This window comes from Aedes aegypti, chromosome 2, assembly GCF_002204515.2.
Source record: "Aedes aegypti strain LVP_AGWG chromosome 2, AaegL5.0 Primary Assembly, whole genome shotgun sequence".
NCBI classification, from domain to species: Eukaryota; Metazoa; Arthropoda; class Insecta; order Diptera; family Culicidae; genus Aedes; species Aedes aegypti.
In genome coordinates this window covers 128,615,245-128,635,629 of record NC_035108.1, presented here as the reverse complement: position 1 = coordinate 128,635,629, position 20,385 = coordinate 128,615,245, and the positions used below count along the sequence as shown (strand labels likewise).

General features: G+C 34.8%; 2 protein-coding genes across 16 annotated transcripts in view; one reads left to right on the top strand and one right to left on the bottom strand.

Moving 5' to 3' along the window:
* The window catches only part of LOC5565828 (protein alan shepard), a 765,716-nt gene that overhangs the window by 657,770 nt on the left and 87,561 nt on the right, over positions 1-20,385 (top strand). The window lies entirely within an intron of this gene.
* On the bottom strand, positions 17,900-19,149 carry LOC5568737 (adult-specific cuticular protein ACP-20). The gene is made up of 2 exons (XM_001658067.2): positions 18,348-19,149; positions 17,900-18,285 (listed from the first exon to the last, which is right to left on the bottom strand). The coding sequence occupies exons 1-2, from the start codon at positions 18,486-18,488 to the stop codon at positions 17,977-17,979; spliced, it is 450 nt and encodes a 149-aa protein (XP_001658117.2). The 5' UTR covers positions 18,489-19,149; the 3' UTR covers positions 17,900-17,976.

Below are 20,385 nucleotides of genomic sequence, written 5' to 3'. Positions count from 1 at the left end.
ATTCTCCTGTTCACATAGGATCCCAGGATCCACACTTGAGTATAAGGAAATTGTGTGATCTTCATAGTATCAGGATCTACACTGAAATCAAAGGACCCACACTGAATTACCAAATAAGTAAAAAAATTAAATCGTCCAAGTAACACCTTTGAAGAGTCATCTCAAGCAGTCTTCCAGAAATCGTGTTTTTATTATTTTATACAGAAATTTCCAAAAGTTGGATCAATGATAATTTTTTGAAGTTTAGATTCAAGAACGGCTGCATATGTTTCGATAATATCCTATGAGGAATTCCTCAAAAAAATCAAGAGCTGCACGACAATATTTCTGAAAATCTTAGAAATACACACTTAAATTAGAATGCCGAGTCTCGGCTTATTTTAACCGAGATCATCACAGCCGAGAAGTCGGCAAACAAATTTCCTGGGATCTCAGTAAATAAAAGCCGAGTATCAGTAAATCGTGCTTCGTTGCTAAGCAACCGGACAAATTGTTAGCTGAGTCCCGGTTAAAATCGAGAAACTGAGGTTCGCACAGCCGAGCTCGTGAAAAAAATCTAAGTGTGTACACCATTTATTTTTGCAAGGATTCTTCCCAAAGTTTCTCAACAGTTTTACTTCAAGAATTTAACTATTTTTTTCCAGTAATTTCTCCAGTGATTTCAACAAGATTTCTCTATCTATATTTTTCCCAAACATCCTAGGATTTCTTCTTACATTTTATTAGATTATTCTTTAAGAAATCCAACAGGAATTGAATCATGAGATTTTTCAGACCGCACTGGAAGTTCGGAAATTAGAAGGTTTTCTCTTTAATTCAGTTCCACGATACTTCTAGGAATGCCATCATATGTCCAATAATGTTTCGAGGAGTTCTGTAATATGAGGAAAACATTACTTTTACATTATTTCATCTCTTTTTAAGAATTACTTTAGGTACTCCATTATAAATTTCTCAAGTAAGAGGTTATTCAAGAAATTCCTCACAGGTTTGATCCAAAAACAATTTTTCAAGGAAAAAGCATAATCAATTCTTCCTGGATAATTTAAAAATTCTATCATGGATTTCAAGAATAGTTATGATTTAAAAATCAAGAGCACCTAAGGGACACCTCTAAATGAATTCCGAGAGCAAAATCAATGAAAAAATTTCATTCATTTTTTAGTAAAAATTCTTGCACAATTTCCGGTGAAAAATTTCCTGTTGGAATAATCGAAAAATGTGTACGGAATTCCCTAAAGAATTAATGGTGATACAACAGAAGAACATTCTTGATTTTAATTATTGATTTAAGATTATCGACATTAAGGAAGATAATTCTTTCAGAATGAAATTCTACCACACCTATTAGAAAATTTCTTGGAATTCGTTGATATTTTTGTCAGAACACTTAAAAGAAATTTTGTAGGAAATCCGAACAAAGCTAGTTTTTATCGCTCCGTGAAATAAACAGCTGAACTACCAGTAACCTATCATGAAGATAACATTGCTATGTATTCTTAATTTTCTAGGAATTCATGTTGAAGGGTGTTTCTTTTATTATTGATTTTTTGAAATTATTGACAAAATCAAAGGTGAAATTGCACCTGATCAAACAATATGTGCTATTTTCGTGGAATTCCCAACTAAATCCCTTTTAATTTATTCTAAAAGAATTCCTTAACATTTCTCAAGGAATAACTTTATGAGCACCTAAAAGATCAATCGAAGATTTTTCGAATATACGCATTGGAAGTTTTGTAAGGGTATATTTGACTGAGCTTTGCCAGATTTCATGAAGTAATCTCAAAGTAATTTCTTGGTGCATTGCTATGGATTTAGGAATTTTGGATGAAATTGTTGAAGACATGTCTAAGGAAAACTCAATTTAAACTGGCTTCCAAAAATCTGAAATAATGCTAGAGATTTCTTAAAGCTTTTAATATTTCATTCAATAATCCTTTATGGGTTATGCTAGAATATTATGAGTATTATGTGAACACGAAACGTTACTAAAGAATCTGCTTTAGAATTACAGCCAAATATTTCTCTAACAATTAAATTTTAAACACCTACAAGAAATTTGCATACCATCAACTTAATATATTGCTGTATCAGTAAATTTTACCGATTTTAAGAACAAAAAGGAAATACTTCAAATATTTTGCCAACTTGAAAATATACTATACATGAAGAATTTATGACTTACTTCTATTATGAATTTCTATTATAATTTGATTGAATCAAAAAAAAAAACTTGAAGTGGAAATCATTAGTCTATTCAACGAAATCAAAGAAGATCTTTTGATGTGTCCTCTAAAGCAAATAGGTTTGGTTATCATCTCACCAAGGGTGAAATTCAAGCAATACTAATAATTATTAAATCTTGTCTAATTACATATTTAGATAATAAGGTTTAATACCTCATAAATAAATACAAAAAAAAAATATTAAGGTAAAACATATATTCATACCGTGGACGTAAGATAATTCCGAAAACTCGTCGAAAATTTTTAGAAATCCAATGCTTAAATCTTGAAGAAGAAAAAATACAGAAACATACTAGAGTAGCAATAAGTGACAGGTTTTTCAAAATTTTGTGACTAAATTTGTGGTGTAAATTTGATGAAATTCATGCAGGAGTGCCTTGTGAAATTATTCGAAGTAATACAAAGTTAGCTTCCTATAAGAATGTCTTTACAAAATATTTACTTGTGCTTAACGACATTCCTCAAAGATAATCTGATATGATTCCTGATTTAATATCTGATGGGTTTGGGAGAGCAATTTCTGAAATAATATTTCCGTTATTGTTAGAGAAAATTGAATCATTTTTCCGTGAACATTGTTGTTTTTATCACGTTTGCAAATTTCCAACAGTAATTTCTACAGAAGATCAACAGTTCTTTCTACTAGGTATTTCCATAATTTTGCTCCGGTTTTTATTTTTCAAAGTGGATAATTATGAAAATAGTAGAAGAAACTATTGATCTCCCAGAGGAACTTTTAAAATTAATTCTTAAAACTTTTGGGAAAATTACCAGTATATTTTTGAGAACTTTCTGAAAATTCTGCATTATAAAAACAAAACTCTGTTTGAGTAGAAGAATATACTCATGAAATCTTCGTACATATCAGAAGTTATAAATTGTCCAAACAAATTAACCCATCATTCTCATTCACACATAGTTTGTTACTCTTATCCAACACATAAGACTGTTGAACAAGCTAACCCCATGTAATTTAGAACGAATTATTAATATTTTTCTCATTGTGTGTATAACATCTTAAAAAATGCTGGTGGGGCAGGGGCGATTCTAGAGGCCCCCTCTTTTCCTACGCCAATGCTTACTGGGCTCTCGAGGCTTCTGATCTCAAAATAGATCACTGACTGTGTGTTAATGGGTTAATCCATCGTTTTAGATAAATTTTCAGGATATGAATCATTAATCATTAAAGCGATTCTTAGAGGAATTCATGGATTCATTTAAGGGAACATTTACAAATAACTATCAGAAGCAATTCAAAACAAAATATTGAAAACTTGCTCAAGATATCGTCAGAAAAAAGTAGATGTATTTTTCAAGAAACTATTGATGAATATCTTGTTATTAGTGATTACTTAAAAACACTTAAATACCTACTCCATTTAAAAACATTACAGAACTGGTTCATGAAATAGTTTTATAGTGTTCTTGTAAAACTGTATCCTCAGATGTTTTTTTTTTTCCTTAAAATCTATTCATGGGAGATTTGCTATCGGAGTTCTAAACGGGAATCCTGATATAAATTGTAGAGAATTCGCTGAGGACATATTGAATAAATTTTCAAAAGTACATCAGGCAAATTGCTAAAGTATTTCTAGGAAGATAGGGAGACGGATCCTATTCTTGGCACTTTTGATTAATTTGGGCAACGGATTTTGTTTTTGAAAGCAACAGAGCTCATATTTGGCCACAATATGCGTCGTACTGAAGGGCATCGTATTGCAAAGTTTCAGACAATTCAGTCAAGAAAAAAACCCATGCCAAAGTGAATCATGGAAGTGCCCAAGTGGTTCTGCACCCTATATGGAATTTTTTAAAAGAATGTTTCCATGCATCTTTCAACATGACAGAATTTAAGTGAATTTCATAGTAATAGTTCTTGACACAATCCTTGCAAGTTCAGTTGCGATTTTTTAACAAAATATTTGTATGATTTCTGGTAAGAGCTCTGACAGAAATTTGTATTCACTTGAACTCCAAGAACTAAATAATGCTTATGAATTTTATTGTCGGAGACAATCTTTTAACCTGTTTTAAAACTCTCGCCGCTCAGCGAATACTGAACGTATTTTAATTATTTTTTGTCAGTATACTCGTACACATATCTAGTTTCTAAAAGTGGGCAAACGATCTTGGCAATGTTCCTGTGGCCGGAGTTATTGCGTTAGCTCACTGGGTCAGGTTGGGTGACAAGGGTTCTGTGCTTCTGTGTCCATGGAGGTAAGCAAATTTCAATTCACATAATTTCAAGAATCGGCTATAATGTGGCCACTATTTCAAGGAATTTTAAGAAAAACGCATCAGTATAAATCTTCTAATACACGATTTAATTGGATAACCATGTCTTCTTATTATATTACTTTTATTATAGATTTTTGGTCGTCCCTCTAATGCCTACGCCCCTGGGAAGGAAACAATACTTTCCGGAATTTTCTTGCTCCATCCGTTTGCCGTACCGTTAGGTACGGTCCCTCGAAATGATTTCATTAGCTATCAACGATTTACCGACATTTTGGTACTTTGTCGAGGAAATTGCTTCAATTCCTAAAAAAGAACCTCACCGCCCCAAAAATTCTCCCACCGGGAATCCCCTACCCACTAGGTTCTGTGCCTAATTAGCTTTCGGTTGCGCGTGATTCAGTTAATGCTAATGGAGCTTTATGGACACTCGCATTCAGCATCGTCGGTCAGAGAGACCACCGAAAAGCAGAAATGGAGTTGGGACATGTGCCTGCCAGCCGTAAAATTAATGTTTGGAGCAAAATTTGCATTCCGAAATAGTACCGGACCGGCCGGAGCAGCAGCAGGTGCCGGTTGTGGGGTTAGAAATTATTGATTTTCAATTTGTTTTCATTGCCGGTCGGCCGCGGTTGGTCAGGGAAATAGATAGACCCTGTCTCTGGGGCGGAGATACCAAGGGGTGGTCCACGTCAGCAATGCGTATCGTTTCGGGAGGAATATTTATAGTTTGGACCTTGTTTATGGAGCGCTCGATACGAGGCACCAGGTGAAGAGTTAATCGTCGGAAGCCTTTGGGTTGCAAATAAAATGGCAATTATGTGATTGCTGGGCACTGCAAGAGGTTTCGGGGGACGTGGAAAATTTTCCGTCGATATATTTAATATAATGAAAACGGCTCCGATGACAGTTTGGAGCTTTCGACAATCCATGTCGTCCATTTTGAGTCTAATTTCAATAGTTTTCAAGTATTAAATTTTAATCCGTAAACGATTATTTGAATTCGTAATCTCGGGGAGTCCGTCCAGAAATTCTTCTTGCTAACGGACGTTTTAAGACTGTTTAAAGTAATGAAACAGTACCTTTCAGTGATTTGGTAATAAACCTCTTAAAAGGTCACTTCTTTGATTATGGTTGCTACCACGAACAAAACGAAGGGTTCCTTCCAAAAATTAGTTATAAAACTGTTCTGAACGTAGCAAAAATGGAAAAGGGCGTTTCTTCGAAAAGCATGCATCCATTCAAGGGTTGAAGGGATAATGTTGAAAATTGCATCGAATTAAGCAATCAGTTCGATTCTTTAGAGCAGAAAATCGAATCGCTCTCTAGCCCAGGCTCTTTGATTCAAGCGAGAAAACAAAGGGTGCCGCCAATCGTGATCAGTTGTTCCGAATTTGAGGGATGTAGGCAGGAGATCTTGAACTTCATTAGGGGAATCAGAGTTTGCTTCCAAATCGCAAAGAAATGGTCGCATTTTGCTGCGAACTTCTTCTCAAACTTCTGAAACATCTTGAAGAGAAAAAGCACAAATGTTTTACTTATGACGACAAAACTGAACGTTTGTTCAAAGTTGTCTTGAAAGGTATTTCAAGTGAAGAGATCAAAAATGGAATAAATGGTTTTCTTTCCCCAGTCCAAGTAATCATTATGAAAATGAGAACCCAATCTGGAATTGTTCGAAAAGGGCTTTCTCAAGAATGTTATTTATTTATCTTTAACAGAAGTGATCTAAATAATATTAAAGCTTTAGAAAAAGCAAGAATAATGTTCGATGTCATTGTGACATGCGAACATTTCCAGAATAAAATTCTAAAAATGATTTCTTAATATGTTTCTCATGAATTTAATAAAATATCTAACGTTGAAACAGTAGAGCAAACTTCGATAAAAATCATCAATCAGTTTAGGCAAAAATTTGATACGGACAAATCAAATGAATATAAGTATCACTAAGAAGTCTCAAACTTTTCAACAACGATTAGACATTTGTAATTGCATCTGTTTCGAAGCAATACATCAAAAACTATTTCCGAAGGAATAATGTGTCATCAATATCACTCGTTCCCCATCACCCAACGACTGACATTATCTCTCATAAGACGCTACCCTCTCCCTTGCCTTGAAATTCGACACCCGTTCCATATGTTACCGATCTACGCGCCGACGAACAACAGTTGTTGTCAGCATTTACCGCAGCTAGTGAGGTTTACATCCTTTCCTCTGGGAAATCGTCGTCGACACCGTTGTCAATGTCGAACCAAACGATATGTTTCATTAAAACTTGAGATTGTCGCGAAATGTCAATACCACGCCTCACAGGCCATAGCCGACAGCACGCACTTCCAATGGTACATGGAGTAGCATTCAGTGTCTGCTGGCGTTTGCAATCTGGGACAATTGGACGACAACTACATCCGCCAGGAAGGAGTCTCAAGTGTTTGAACACGTGTCCCTTCGGGGAAGTCAAGCCAAGCCTTTCTGAGTTAACGAATACGGAGTTTGGCCTCCGTCGGAAGTTTAAGGTTCAATTCTTCTGCCAAGGCGTTCGTGTGAGTGTCTATGTATTTCCCATGTGTCTGGAGGGGAGATTCGAATCTATTTATACTTCACTTTATCAATCAATTTGTCACATGAACCGCTCTTCTGAGGCAACGAGCTTCTCATTTTGTCGACTTTGGCCCGGGTTGCTTACTTAGGACGTGTGAACCGTGCTGTGAGGCTGAATTGGTTTACTGAAATCGAATATTCCTCAGAAAAAGGCAATTCTGTTACAGAATTACAACTATTTTGAATTCAACTGGTTCAGAGAGCAATCTCCATTGCCCTTCGATCGACGGTACAATTGTGCAATGGAAACCACGCGCTGTTGAAAGCCAGTCGGATGTGGAAAAGCTCCCCCTGTGGGGCTCTTCGGTTGACAATCGATGAGAAGGGGTGGAAAAAGTCATCGGTTTACAATTGCCAAGTAATAATATCGGTATCGAATGTCAATCAAGATGACTTCCATTTGCACCATGGGAATGGCAGCAGGGCATGGCTGCATGGGTGTAGGCAGGATTTCCATCAAAGGGGAGGGAAGCGAGCGACATCAAAAGTTCATTCACGAATTTCATTAAAACAACTATTGAGGATATCCACCGTACGGTGAAAAAACGTGAGCAAAGTTGAGCTCAAAACGCGTCTTGGTTCAATGTAGAAACTGAGTAATTTCAGATTCGAAAATTTTAAGCTTAGGTTGGTTGCGGCCCATTGAATATTTTGTCCTGGTCAGTTAGAGGGACTTCCAACTATTTATTACGAAATGTAACACCATCAACAAACAAAAAGCGAAATAAATTGCTCAAAATTCAAAATCTTCCTTTGATAAGTGCAAGAATAAAATGTGTTATAAACAGATTTTTATCTGCTTTAATCTTGAAATGGCAGTATGTTAAAGTCGTGCCCGTACTTTCCAGGACACCCTATATTCCAAGCAATCCTCAAAAAATGAAAGATTCCACTAAGTATTTCTTCAAGAGTTCCGCTAGTGACATATCCCGGATTTTTTCAACAGATTCCTTCCAATACAGTCGACTCCTCCAACTCGATATTCAATAACTCGATGGATTTTTTGGTCCCTTCATATTCCCATACATCGTGCTCTCCATAAGTCGATATTTCTATAACTCGATATCTCCACTATTGGATGTCACGTGAGAGGTAAATTTCTCTCTGTAACTCGATATCTATTTCAAAATGCTTATTATTCGCTACAACTTAGACTAATTCTTGTTTGGAAGTGAATAAATATTTGCAAGTTATAATAAAAGTTGAAAAATATGAAAATAAAAAAATACTGTCAGTAAAAATAACGTGACTTTTCAAGCATTTCGAAAAAAGTTTAGAAAAATAGTTTGTAAAATACTATCAACAAAATAATATTGCTATGGATTGTTTTCTCAGGACTTGTGTCAACTTTCCTGGTCTTTTCCTTTCCACAAACACGACCGAACTCTTATTACATACATCAGTGAAAGAATCGCGTATGTTAATTAGCCCATTCGCAAGCCAATTCGTGACATACAAACACCATTCGATTTTTATTCATATAGATGTTATAGATATATTAACTACTTGTCCCAGAGATCTAATATATGGATGGTAGGTTCTTACATCTAGAGACAATTCACCTTTCACAATGTGCAATAACAATTCAAACCATTGCAGAAATATTTCATTTTATATATTGACCCATTCTCACCCCTCTGATCCATTGTCACCCCCATAGATGGTAATTTTTCGTCTTGTGTTATCTTCAATACAGTTTTTCAGACAACACTTCTTACTGTTTTTCTAAGACTTATCCTTATGTATTCCAAGGAATCCATCGCAAATTTAATCATTGATTTCTTTCCTGTAAAGTTTGTGTGGAAATGTTTTATGGAATTGATCCAAGGATTTCTGCAAAAAGTTTTTCAGAGATGCACTACGGGTGATCAAATGGCAAATAATAGAAAAATGACTTGTTCAAATAGGGTTTTTTTCTACATAATTTAATAGTAAACACTTCCATTAAGAAATTCTTAAAATATCTAACATTTTTTATACTCATTTGTATGTCAAAGCTAGAACTCTTAGGAAAAACAAATAATTCAGTGCAAACACAAGGTATACGTTAAATGAAATATACTGCATAATCGTAATATTTTTTGCAGATCTTTATACACCTTTCGGATGCTCAAAAAGCTATGAAAAAAGCTATAATAAAAATTCTTACTATAGTTTCGATGAATGTGGGAACTACACTGAAAAAAAAAAGTTTGATTTTTTATAGAAAATTTACAAATCACATACTTTGTTATCCCAAGTCGTCCCAGGCTATAAATTTAATTTCAAGAGTATGTTGAGATGTAAGCTCAAGAATCGCGACGAATTAAGCTGCACATATTTGCACATTTTTTATTTAGGCACTTTCAATGTTTTTAACAATTCTCCTTTAAAAACTGCTACATAGTACTACTAATTGAACTCCACAAAATGATTCATATCATCATTGATACATAAGTTGTAAAATTTACATTGGCTTGTATCGTGAATCGCATAAGTAGTCTATATACATTGTTAGTAACAAAACTCATTAATTCGCTATAGGCCCTATTCAAAAGTTTGTCTCGCAAACTTTGATTTGTTGATAACAAAACATCAAATTTGTGTACCAAAACTCATAAGTACGAGAGGAGGTAGCCAACATATTTTGACCGTAATTTTTTATGGAAACTGCTCATAGTGAGATGTCTGAGAAAACGTCTAAAAGTTATATTAGATTGCAACAATAATTCCCTCAGAAACTCTGCTTGAAATTCTTCCAAACATGGTACAAAGAACTCCTTTTGTAACTGATCCAGAGATTTGTACATACGTTTTCACAAACATTCTTTGAAAATCTATTCAGAAGCTTTTTAAGGAATTTTCTCCAGAATCATTGCAGAACTATTTTCCACCAAGGATTTGTCCAGATTTTTTTTCTGAAAATATATACTTGCAGTAATTTAGGGAGACCTAAAACTAGTATTTTTTGTGTTCTTAGAGGTATTAAAAGATGCTTCTATTAAATGAAATTCTGAAGAATCTCAACAGTAATTTCTAAAGTATCCTAGCAAGATTTTTTTGGCGTATTTAGAAAAATCTATACGACGAAATTTGCTAAACATCCCGATGGAAACAAAATATATTTCTAGAACTCCTTTACTTTTAAACCACAAAAAATATTCAAACAGCGATAATTTTGTTTATCGATGTTTTGCATCATTTTTTCACAAGCCCTAAAAAAACTCTTCTATTTTAGGAATCTGTGTCAATATCGATCGTTGGTCATCTGGTTCCGGAGATATTCCAAAATTTCTTGGGAGAGCGACATTTTTCCGTAAACATCTCAGGCTACTGAATTTTTCATATGTTCGATGATTCGCTTTTCGAAACAATACTTCTATAAGAGTCTGCTGTGAAAAAATGAAGCAAATTGGTGCAACAGGTTACTCAGAACATATTTGTTTCTGGTACCAATCTGGCCGTATAAAGATCTTGTAATCTTCAAAAAACACATAATTTTGTAATGTTCAATTTTCTTGAAGACAAAATAACTGATTTCCATGTTTTTTTTCGGAGGAGCTCCTTACAACCTGACATTTTATAGCCCAGATTAAAGATTTTTTTTTTTTTTGAAACATTGACTTATGGCCAAAGTATTTATATATCGTGAATGTCAGTCCGCCAAGGAACATCTAAATATCTTCAAACCCATATTACTAATGATTAATATTGGCACAGATTCTAAAAATAGAAGAGTTCTTTGAGGGCTTGTGAAAAAATAGTGGAAAAATATTGAAAAACAAAAAAATTATCGCTGTTTGATTTTTTTTTTTTTTTTTTTTGGTAATGAAATAAGCGGCCGGTAGAGTGGTTAATGAAGAAAGCCCTGCAGTTTGGGGGCGGTCCATTTATTACGTTGCCGAAACCTCTGTGAGATGAGGACCTTAAAAAATACTTAGAAGGATTCGAGGGGAATTTCTAAATTTATTTTTTGGAAATATCTGCAATAGAATTCCAGAGGATTGTTTAAAAATGGTCAAAATAATTCCAGCTTTTTTTTTTTTTTTTTTGTAAAATATCCCTAGTATTATCCGAGCACTAATGGTTGGAAAAAATATTCACGGCAAATTCCGTTTATCTGGGGTATTTAACAAACTTTCCGGGGGCGGCCCAGAAAAGAAATCCCGGAAGCAAATTAGTGGAAGAATCCTTAAATAACTTTTTAGTGGAATTTAAGATGAAATGCTTGGAAAAATCTCTAAAGAAATTTCTTGGGTAATCCTTAGCAAGGAAATTCTTGAAAACCTTGTGAGATGATCATTCAATAACCTAGCAGTTTTGTAAGAATCACAAAAGAAAAATTCGGTTTTTTTTTGGGAATTTTTTTTTTTTTTGGACAGATTTTTTAAAGGGTTTTGGAATTAATCATGGTTTAATCCCAAGAAAACTATCAGGAACAATATCTTGAGAAATTACCGAGGAAAAGCCTGAATGCATTGATCAAGGAATAAAAGTGGGAAATTTTAAAGTAACTCTTTGAAAAATTATTGATACGGTATTTCGGGTTTATTACTTGAACGAGTACATGAAGAAATTACATAACTTTGCTACAGTTGCTGGAAATATAGATGAATACAATTTTTTTAATGTTTAATCAGGATCCCATATGGATGGCTAGGGAGTAGCTTTTGTTTCAAATGTTCTCGAAACCAAAACTTCGTGTGCTCTTCTGTATTCAAACCACATAAAATGCGAAACCTCTTATTTCGAGCCAAAAATATTGAGATTTAGAGGTGGTGCAAGCGATATCATTGATTAATTCAAGTTATGAAATATGACCTTCAGCGAAGCCTTCATAACATTGTTATTCTCTAACCAATTTTTAAGCTCTTGGCATCATTCTTTTAACAATTAAATTTATGAAAAATTTGGAGAATATCAAATTTGTCTGATATGAAAACTAGTCTTTGTTAGAAGTAGTATTCTCCAAATTTTTCCTCTTTTAACTAAAATATCACTTATGTTTGACCATAACTTCATGAATAAATAACCGATTCTAAATATGTCTACAAGTTTTTAAAGCAATTTTAGTCCTTTCCAAATTGTTGGCACAAAAAAATAATTTCAAAATAGTTTTGACTTAGTTGTTTAACAAAAACTAACATGAAATTTCAACGAAAAATACTATATTTTTTCCAATTTTGTCAGATGAACGACAATACTTAAGCTAAAACTGGTTTTTCTCATTTGTTATACCTTCAAAATAGTCTTAAAAGTAATTTTCCATGAACTTTATAACAAAAAACTAGTTGTTTTTTATTTAATATTTGATTTATAAACTTTATTTAAACAGTTGAAATGTAATTTTTGACGAACAAAATCAACATTTCGAAGAATCTTGATTTATTTTCATTAATAAAAATCACGATTTTGCGTAGGTTTATGTTAAATAACTAAGTTAAAACAATTTTCAATTAAGTTTGTTGCATACACAGTTTTAAAACAACTAAATAAGCTTTTAAAACATGTAAAAACATGTGGAATCAGATGAGTATTCATAGAGTTATGGTCGAACAAAGATTTTTTTTTTAGATTAAAGATTAAAAATTTTGAAAAAACTACTTTTAACTAGGACAAGTTTTCATTTTAGAAAAATTTGATATTTCACAAACTTTTCATTATTTTAATTTTGAAGAGAATGATGTCAAGAGCTTCAAAATTGGTTGAAAAATAACAAAGTTATGTAGACTTCACCAAAATCATATTTTGTAACCTAAAAGTTCACCTTAAAATCGCTTGTGCCACCTAGTTTTGAGAAAGGGTATTTTTTGTCCTCCATATACATGGATCGCATCACCGACCAAAGGTTACTTTCATACATTTTTTCTCCCTCACTGATAAACACCCTTCTCGTGGTGATTGCGGAGATGCAGAGGTATTCTCGGTCTCTAGCAGTGCTGTTAAATGTCAAAAAATTGGAAAAATTCAAATGTTTATAGCACCTTTCCATATGAAATATAGTATCAGCAAATATTATCATCCGATAGTAATATGGAAAAGGTCACCGGGAAAAACATTTTCCGATGACTTTTTCCACGGGCAACGATGATATTGGAAATATTCAATTGTCAAAGTCACGTGATATTCATGACATTTAACAGCTCTGGTCTCTAGTAACAACAATCATTACACGCTATCATTCCTTTTTCCATCCCAACTGACTGTAAGGACTTGGCCGGCTTCATTATTGATCAATAATATGAGATCTGCTGTACTTCGAGAATAAGAGGAAAGTCTCATTACTTACCCATTTGAATCGAAGTTAAATTCTCACCAGTTCCGATTAATCACGGAGTAGCAACCATTGGCATGTAGTCAATGCATTGCTATGCTATACTTCGATAATGTTTGCTATAAAGCCTGGTGAGAAAAAAAAATATGCTCTGCTAAAATAGTACTTCTGCCTAACTTCCTGTATTTTTTTTAAAAAGAAGCCCACAAAATAATCAAAATCTCCGTAAAAACTATCGAAGATTTAGAAAACAGACTTTGGGGTACTCGAGGGAGAATACTCAGCTCAAATTCTTGTAAATATCTTCAGTGGAAACCCAGAGAATTGCATGAAAATTTTCCCGTGGTGATCGCTCTAAGATTATTTTACAGATTTTCCTATCCGAGAATTATTGTTTCGAAAAAGTAATTCTCAAAAATTAAGATTATCTGAGATATTTTGAAAACAATTCTAAATTCCTGAAAATGCCCAGAAATTATTCCGGAAGAAATTCCTAGGATAGTTCCATTACACTGCTCAAAGCAAATTACGAGAAGATTCATTAGAGAATTTTTTTGTGAAATTTAAGAAGGAATGGTTGGAATTATTTTTGGAGGAATTTTTTGATTATTCTTACCTAGAAAATCCTTAGAAATGTTGTTAGAATTAAAGAAAGAAGTTTAGTGGATTTCGGAATGAAACTTTGAAAAAGTTCTTGGAAAAGATCTCAGATGCAGAAAAGCTTGGATGAAACCATTGGTGTTAAGCTTAAAAATCTTTTTGTTTCGCCATCGTTCGATCGATTTCGATAAGATTTTCAGGAAAAAATGAGCCATTTTGAGCCAATGAGCTATATTTTTGATTCATGTATTAAGAGTTTTGAATTCGATTATAATTCCGGATTTAGGTTCAAATTAGTTTGGCTACCTAGGGTAAGTCAAACTTGAAATTATAGGTAAAATTTTCTATTTGATAAAATGATCACATATTTCAGTTTGGACACTATTGTGGACAATTGGAAACATGATCACCGTTAATCGGTTCTGGTAGGGATCCTAAATAGACACATTCAAAATTTTATTCATTTCCTTTTTGACGGCTCAAATTTCTCCCAGAAATGGTAGAAATTTGTGTCATAAATTTTAAAGTGGTTCTAACCATTTTTGAATACTTAGCGACAGGTTCCAATAGGGCTCCAAATAGTAATCGATTTTTGGGATTAACCCATTTTTATTAGATTTTCGATACGATTTCTTACATTATATGCAAGGTAAGAGCTGTGTTAACGTTTTATAACAATAGGAGTATAAAGCATCATTATCATGACCATTTTACCCATATTCCCCATTAGGTTTTGCATTTAATTCATCATATTATATGCGGGAAACCGTTTATAAGCTGTTGAAATAACTGTCTAATAATGCTACGTTCAGACTAGAGCTGATATTACGTTATATAGGATCTCTTGATATCAGAAACCTTACATCTAGTTTTCACTGGAAATAAAAAGAATGACGTTTGATATCAAGATAGCCTATATTACGTAATATCAGCTCTAGTCCGAACGTAACAAGGGAGGGAATGCATGAATTAAAACTGATCACACGTATCGTTATCATGCTCATTTTACCCAAATTCCTCACCTGATAAGTTTTTGATAAGATTTTTCATATTATATGCAGGGAAATTGTTTATGAGATATTAAGGTGACACGGGAGACCGTGTTATTTTCCCTATCTTTTGTCTCACTCTAACAATTATCATCAAAACTTTGTGGAAGCAAATCTCGAGTTTTAATGAACCGATGGAGCTGAAAATGTATTGGGTTGTGCACTACATATATAGAATTATAGTGATACATTTTTCACGTCGATATATGGAGTGGTTCTTGGGATTTGCTTCTTCAAATGGATAGGGTGATTATGATGACGTCCCGTGCGGCCTTAAAATAACATTTTTCAAGCGACAATATTCTAAGTAGGTGAGTTCAAGAACTGAAACTGGCCGCACTGATTGTTACCATGCCCATAACAATACCGTTTTTAAAGCGACAGGAACCTAAAAAGTTAATGCTGGTATCAAAACTTAGCGCACGGATCGTTATCATACTCGTTTTGCCCAAAATCCCCATTATGTGAGGTTCTTGATAGGACTTTTCATATTATATGGAGGGAAACTGTTTATAAGCTATGGAAATAATGTTTCCTAATAAATTCCTTAAGGTATTGCTGAAGACTCGTTGATGGAATTCGAGATACTCCCTTGAACGATTTGTGGAATAATCTCTGTAGTGGTGATTGGATCAACTCCTTGAGGAATCTTGGGAAAAATATCTAGACGAATGTAAAGTAGAATCTTAGGATGAATTACTGAGGTAATTTGTGAAGCCTCTGAAAAAAACTTTAATGAACTTTCCGAATACTTCCTGGATAGATTTATATTAATATACTTAATGAATCTGCTGAATCTATCCTTGGCGGAAAGCTACATATTCAGTTTCATAACTTTGCAATGGGCCTTCGTTAACCGAGTGGTTAGCGTCCGCGGCTATAAAGCAAAGCTATGCTGAAGGTGTCTGGGTTCGATTCCCGGTCGGTCCAGGATCTTTTCGTAATGGAATGCGGAAATGGCCAAATTGGCAAAGAAAGCTCTCAGTTATTAACTGTGGAAGTGCTCATAAGGACGCTAAGCTGAGAAGCAGGCTCTGTCCCAGTGAGGACGTTAATGCCAAGAAGAAGAAAAACTTTGCAATCTGCTGATAAACCCTTCGAATAATTTCTAGTGAGAACTTCTTAAATAGTCTGATTGTTTAGTGGACTTTCCGATTGTTCAAGAGGCTTAACATGAAGTAATTGTTTAATTATTTTGTGAATATAGGTACTGGGAGACATCAAAAAATCAAACACAGGATTAATTCTCGTATTTATCTATTTTTTTTCATCGGCTAGGGAGAGGTAACAACCATCTCCTGGCTGCGCCCATGTATAGCTGCCTGTGGATATTAGCACAAAGCTTGGAAACCGATTGGAACAACCGAACCGAAGCGGAACCAAATGCATGGGTGGGTGCAGCCGGCCCCATCAGCTTGGCTTTTTCTGCAACTGATATTAATGGCTGCTCCACAGCTCCAGTCAGACCCGATTAAAAAGGAATAACACAATTATAACAATTATAATAATTATAACAATCGTAGACATTAATCTAGTCTAGAACATTTATAATCGTGTTTTATATCCTATAACTATCTCAAATTATTGAACGGATGTCTCAATAATGATAGTAATTTATTTTGTTTCAAAAATTGAAGATAAAATTTTCGTTATTTAAGATGTTAAAGGATAATAATTTATAATGTATAACACATACTGTTAAAAATATGTTTTGAAATAGTATGTATGGTTGTTATCATTGTGTTATTCTTCTCTGATCTGAATTTCGTCTCGAACTAACGAATCCTAACAAAATATTCAATATAATAGAAACGTAATCTAAGACAAAAATCAAATGTTGATATAAATTTTAAAAATAATTAGATACAATTGGGTTATTTTTTGTAATATCTTTCTGGTCGGGAAGGTGCAACTGGAGCTCAAATCAACCGAGTGCGTGTATTTGTCGACGGAAGGCCAATCGATGATGGAACGGTAGGATCGGGTTGTGATTGGCGGGCGAATGGTTTGAGCGATGAGAATGTGTTTTGGGCCGAATAGTGTGATCGGTGGAAGAGTATGTAGTAGGTATCGATTGCTAGCTCTTCTACTTGATGCTCACACACTGATAATACTGACGACAACGCTCTGCTTCTCCGGTTCAGTTTTGCGCTTCCGCTCTGAGGGCGTGGGATTTCCAACAAACATATGGTTTCGCTGGATGAAATGGCATTCTATCAATAGCTTTGACAGTTCTGGATCTCGAAGTGTTGTCCAAGGTATCGATTTCTTTGGAAATTGTTGTAATAAGCCATGTATAGCAAATTGGAAGTCACTTGTTGATGTTGTTTATGCTGTTAATTTGCAGAAAAACATTATTTCATACAATAATTCTAGACAAACATGCGAACAATATTCGTGAACCAAAGTTTCTTCCACTCACCCCAGACTTATTTCGAAAAAATATTGAAAGCTTTAGACCAGTGATTCCCGACCATTTCAAACTGTGGCCCTCTTCAAATTTCCACACGATTTTTTACGCGTATATTCTACTTCTTATTTTTTCAGGTCACCTATGATCAATTGTGGGACTATTCAAAACGATCTTGAACAAACGTTCAGTTATGTCATCACAATTGAAAAAATGTATCCCTTCTCTTAAAGATGTATGAGAAATATTTCGCGATCTTCAAGTTTCCAAATTCGCAGGAGTCTTCTCTATCAGCGTTTTAGAACAAAACCTAATGGAGTTCAAGATCTCTTGCCTGAATGCAGCAAATTCGGAAATGCTGATCACGATTGGCGCCATCCTTCGCTTCCTCTCTTGAATCGAAGTACTAGAGACTGCTTCGATGTGTTGCTCGAACAATGAGTACAAAGCATCGAACTAATTGTTCATTTTGAAGTAAATTAAAAACATCAACCAATTCATTAATGATTTGCATTGCTCATTTATTCAACAACGATTTCCAGTCACATCTCCATCAGTCTTATCCATCCGAGCCTAGTTGTACTTCTTCAGTTTGCTGTAGCTGTATCCCATTCCGTGGTAGCCTCCTTCGAAACCACCTCCCAGTCCTCCTTCGTGGATGGGTTCTCCGATGTTCTTGACCTTAGCTTCGAATCCATTCTTATCATCGGCGTAGTATTCGACGATCCGCTTGGTTCCGTCAGCCTCATCTAAGGTGTACTCTCCCTTGACGACATCTCCATCACGCATCTCCCATTGGCTCTTGTGATCTCCGGTGTGGAAGTCCTTCACTCCGTATGCGAACTTGTACTTCGGGTACGAGTAGTATTCCTCTCCTCCTTCCTGAGAGAATAATAAATTGTTAAGACACTTTATTAGATTCCTAAAATTTCCGGAAAACTCACAAGTCCACCGCCGCCCATTTCCAAACCACCGCCGCCGTAATACTTGTACGGGATGTGTTTCACCTCGCTGACGAAGCCGTGATGCTCGTAAGCCAGAACTGCACCCAGCAGAGCAAGCGCTACCACAGTGATCTTGATCATGTTGCTGCTGTTGAAATCGTTTCCGATGTTCTACCAAGAATTGAACTCACCGAACTGATACCGTTACCTCCGAGGTTCTGATTATTTATAGTAAGAATGTAAACAATATCACCTATTCGACCTTTTCGGTTCGGAATCGTTTTTTTCCCTTGTCGATTTTAGTTTCGATCAAACTCTGTATTGGGCCGATCAATCAAGGTCCTGCTAAACCTCTCACATTTTTTATCATGATAATTCTGTAGAGTTAACGCCCGTCCCTCAATTTTGGATTTCTATCAATTTAATTATGGCTTCTTGCATGTGAGGTGGTTACGCTTCACTAGACTGAATGCATTTGACCACGATGTCCATCCACTTTTCCTCGGCGATAGAGCATGAAAACGCTGCGGTAATAGGGGGCCAGATTCAAGAAGCATGTGATAACGATCAGTCTAATTTCCAATCATTTAACGGGTAACGAACGATGAATTTTGGGTTTATTCCGTAAGGTTGCGTGTTGTGCAGATTTTAAAATAATTACAAAGGAGTTTTAAGGGTTTCAATCAATTTTCTCTGATGGACTAGGTCGTCCTTCACAAAGTCAAGTCAAGTTCTTGATTCCCGATCGGTCCAGGATCTTTTTGTAATGAAATTTCCTTGACCGCCCTGGGCATAGAGTAAAATCGTACCTGCCACACGATATAGGAATGCGAAAATGGCAGAAATAACAAAGTAAAGTAGAGTAAAGTTTTCTACGAGACGGTATGTTTTAAGTAGGGCGCGTCAAATCCATTACAACTGTTAGGATAGAAAAACCCATCTACAAGGATGTTACGGTTACTTCAACCCTTGACTCCGGCTGGCACTCCACTCCATTGTCCAGCTGTAACTTCAATTGTGCCCTGATGCACCCTCACAAAATCACCCATGTTGTATGATTCAATTAAATGATTTTAATATATTTTTTTTTCAAAAATTTCGATTTGTAAATCATGTGTTTCTCTTGCTGATTATCCTGAAAATTACATTGATGTGAAATGTATGAATTTAAATTGCAACTTATTTCCGGCGGTCAGCAGAAACTGCACAGACAAAAAATCTGAATGATAACCAAAGTGGAATTCAGAAAATATTGGAAAATTGCTTATCGTAATCATACATCGAGCGTAAAATTGCGAGATCTGTCATGCACACGCTTATCTCTTCAAAAATAATTTGAAATTACAGCATTTTCCTTGAGTTTACTTAAACCTCTATGACGCGCTTCGAAATTTTAGCAAAAATTATCTTAATTTTACACGATTTTCGTGTGACGACGATCAGCACCGGTGCGAGCTCCACAGCAGCTGTCAGCCATCTTTGAAAGTGTGTCCTACTTTGCTTCGGTACGTAAACAATCAGAAAGGTTTACCTAAATTATATTTTTTTACAAATCTATGATGTGCATTCGTGATTCAAAATAAAATGTTTAATGTGACACGTTCAACAGTTTGTGGCATCAGATAAAAATGCAGAGAAACGCATATTTTGAGCGCAGTTGGAGCTGTTGTACATTTACCTCCCGGGAAGTTCATCAGTCAGCATACTTTTTCTAAGCCTGTCATAAAGAAAATTTAATAAATTATATTATGGGTAATACGCGGCTTGTTTTCGTTTGTACCAGGAAAGATTTGTGCTACAAAAACTAATAAAATATGGTTGTCCTCAAATGCGAAAGAAAAAAGTATCGGTTGCTCCACCTTGTTATTTTTTGCGTTCCTTGATCAGTATCTGATTCAGACATCATAACCCAAACACGACGTGATTGAAATTTACACGATGATTAATTTTCACATTCACAATCAAATCATAGCATGTAAATTTCAATAAAAGCAGAATTTTATGATATCTATGGCATTCCCTTCATGTGCATTAGATA

Coding starts and splice junctions, on each gene's coding strand:
- LOC5568737 (XM_001658067.2), bottom strand. CDS start 18,488: ATGATCAAGATCACTGTGGTAGCGCTTGCTCTGCTGGGTGCAGTTCTG. Junction 18,286..18,347: donor AAATGGGCGGCGGTGGACTT/GTGAGTTTTCCG, acceptor TTATTCTCTCAG/GAAGGAGGAGAGGAATACTA.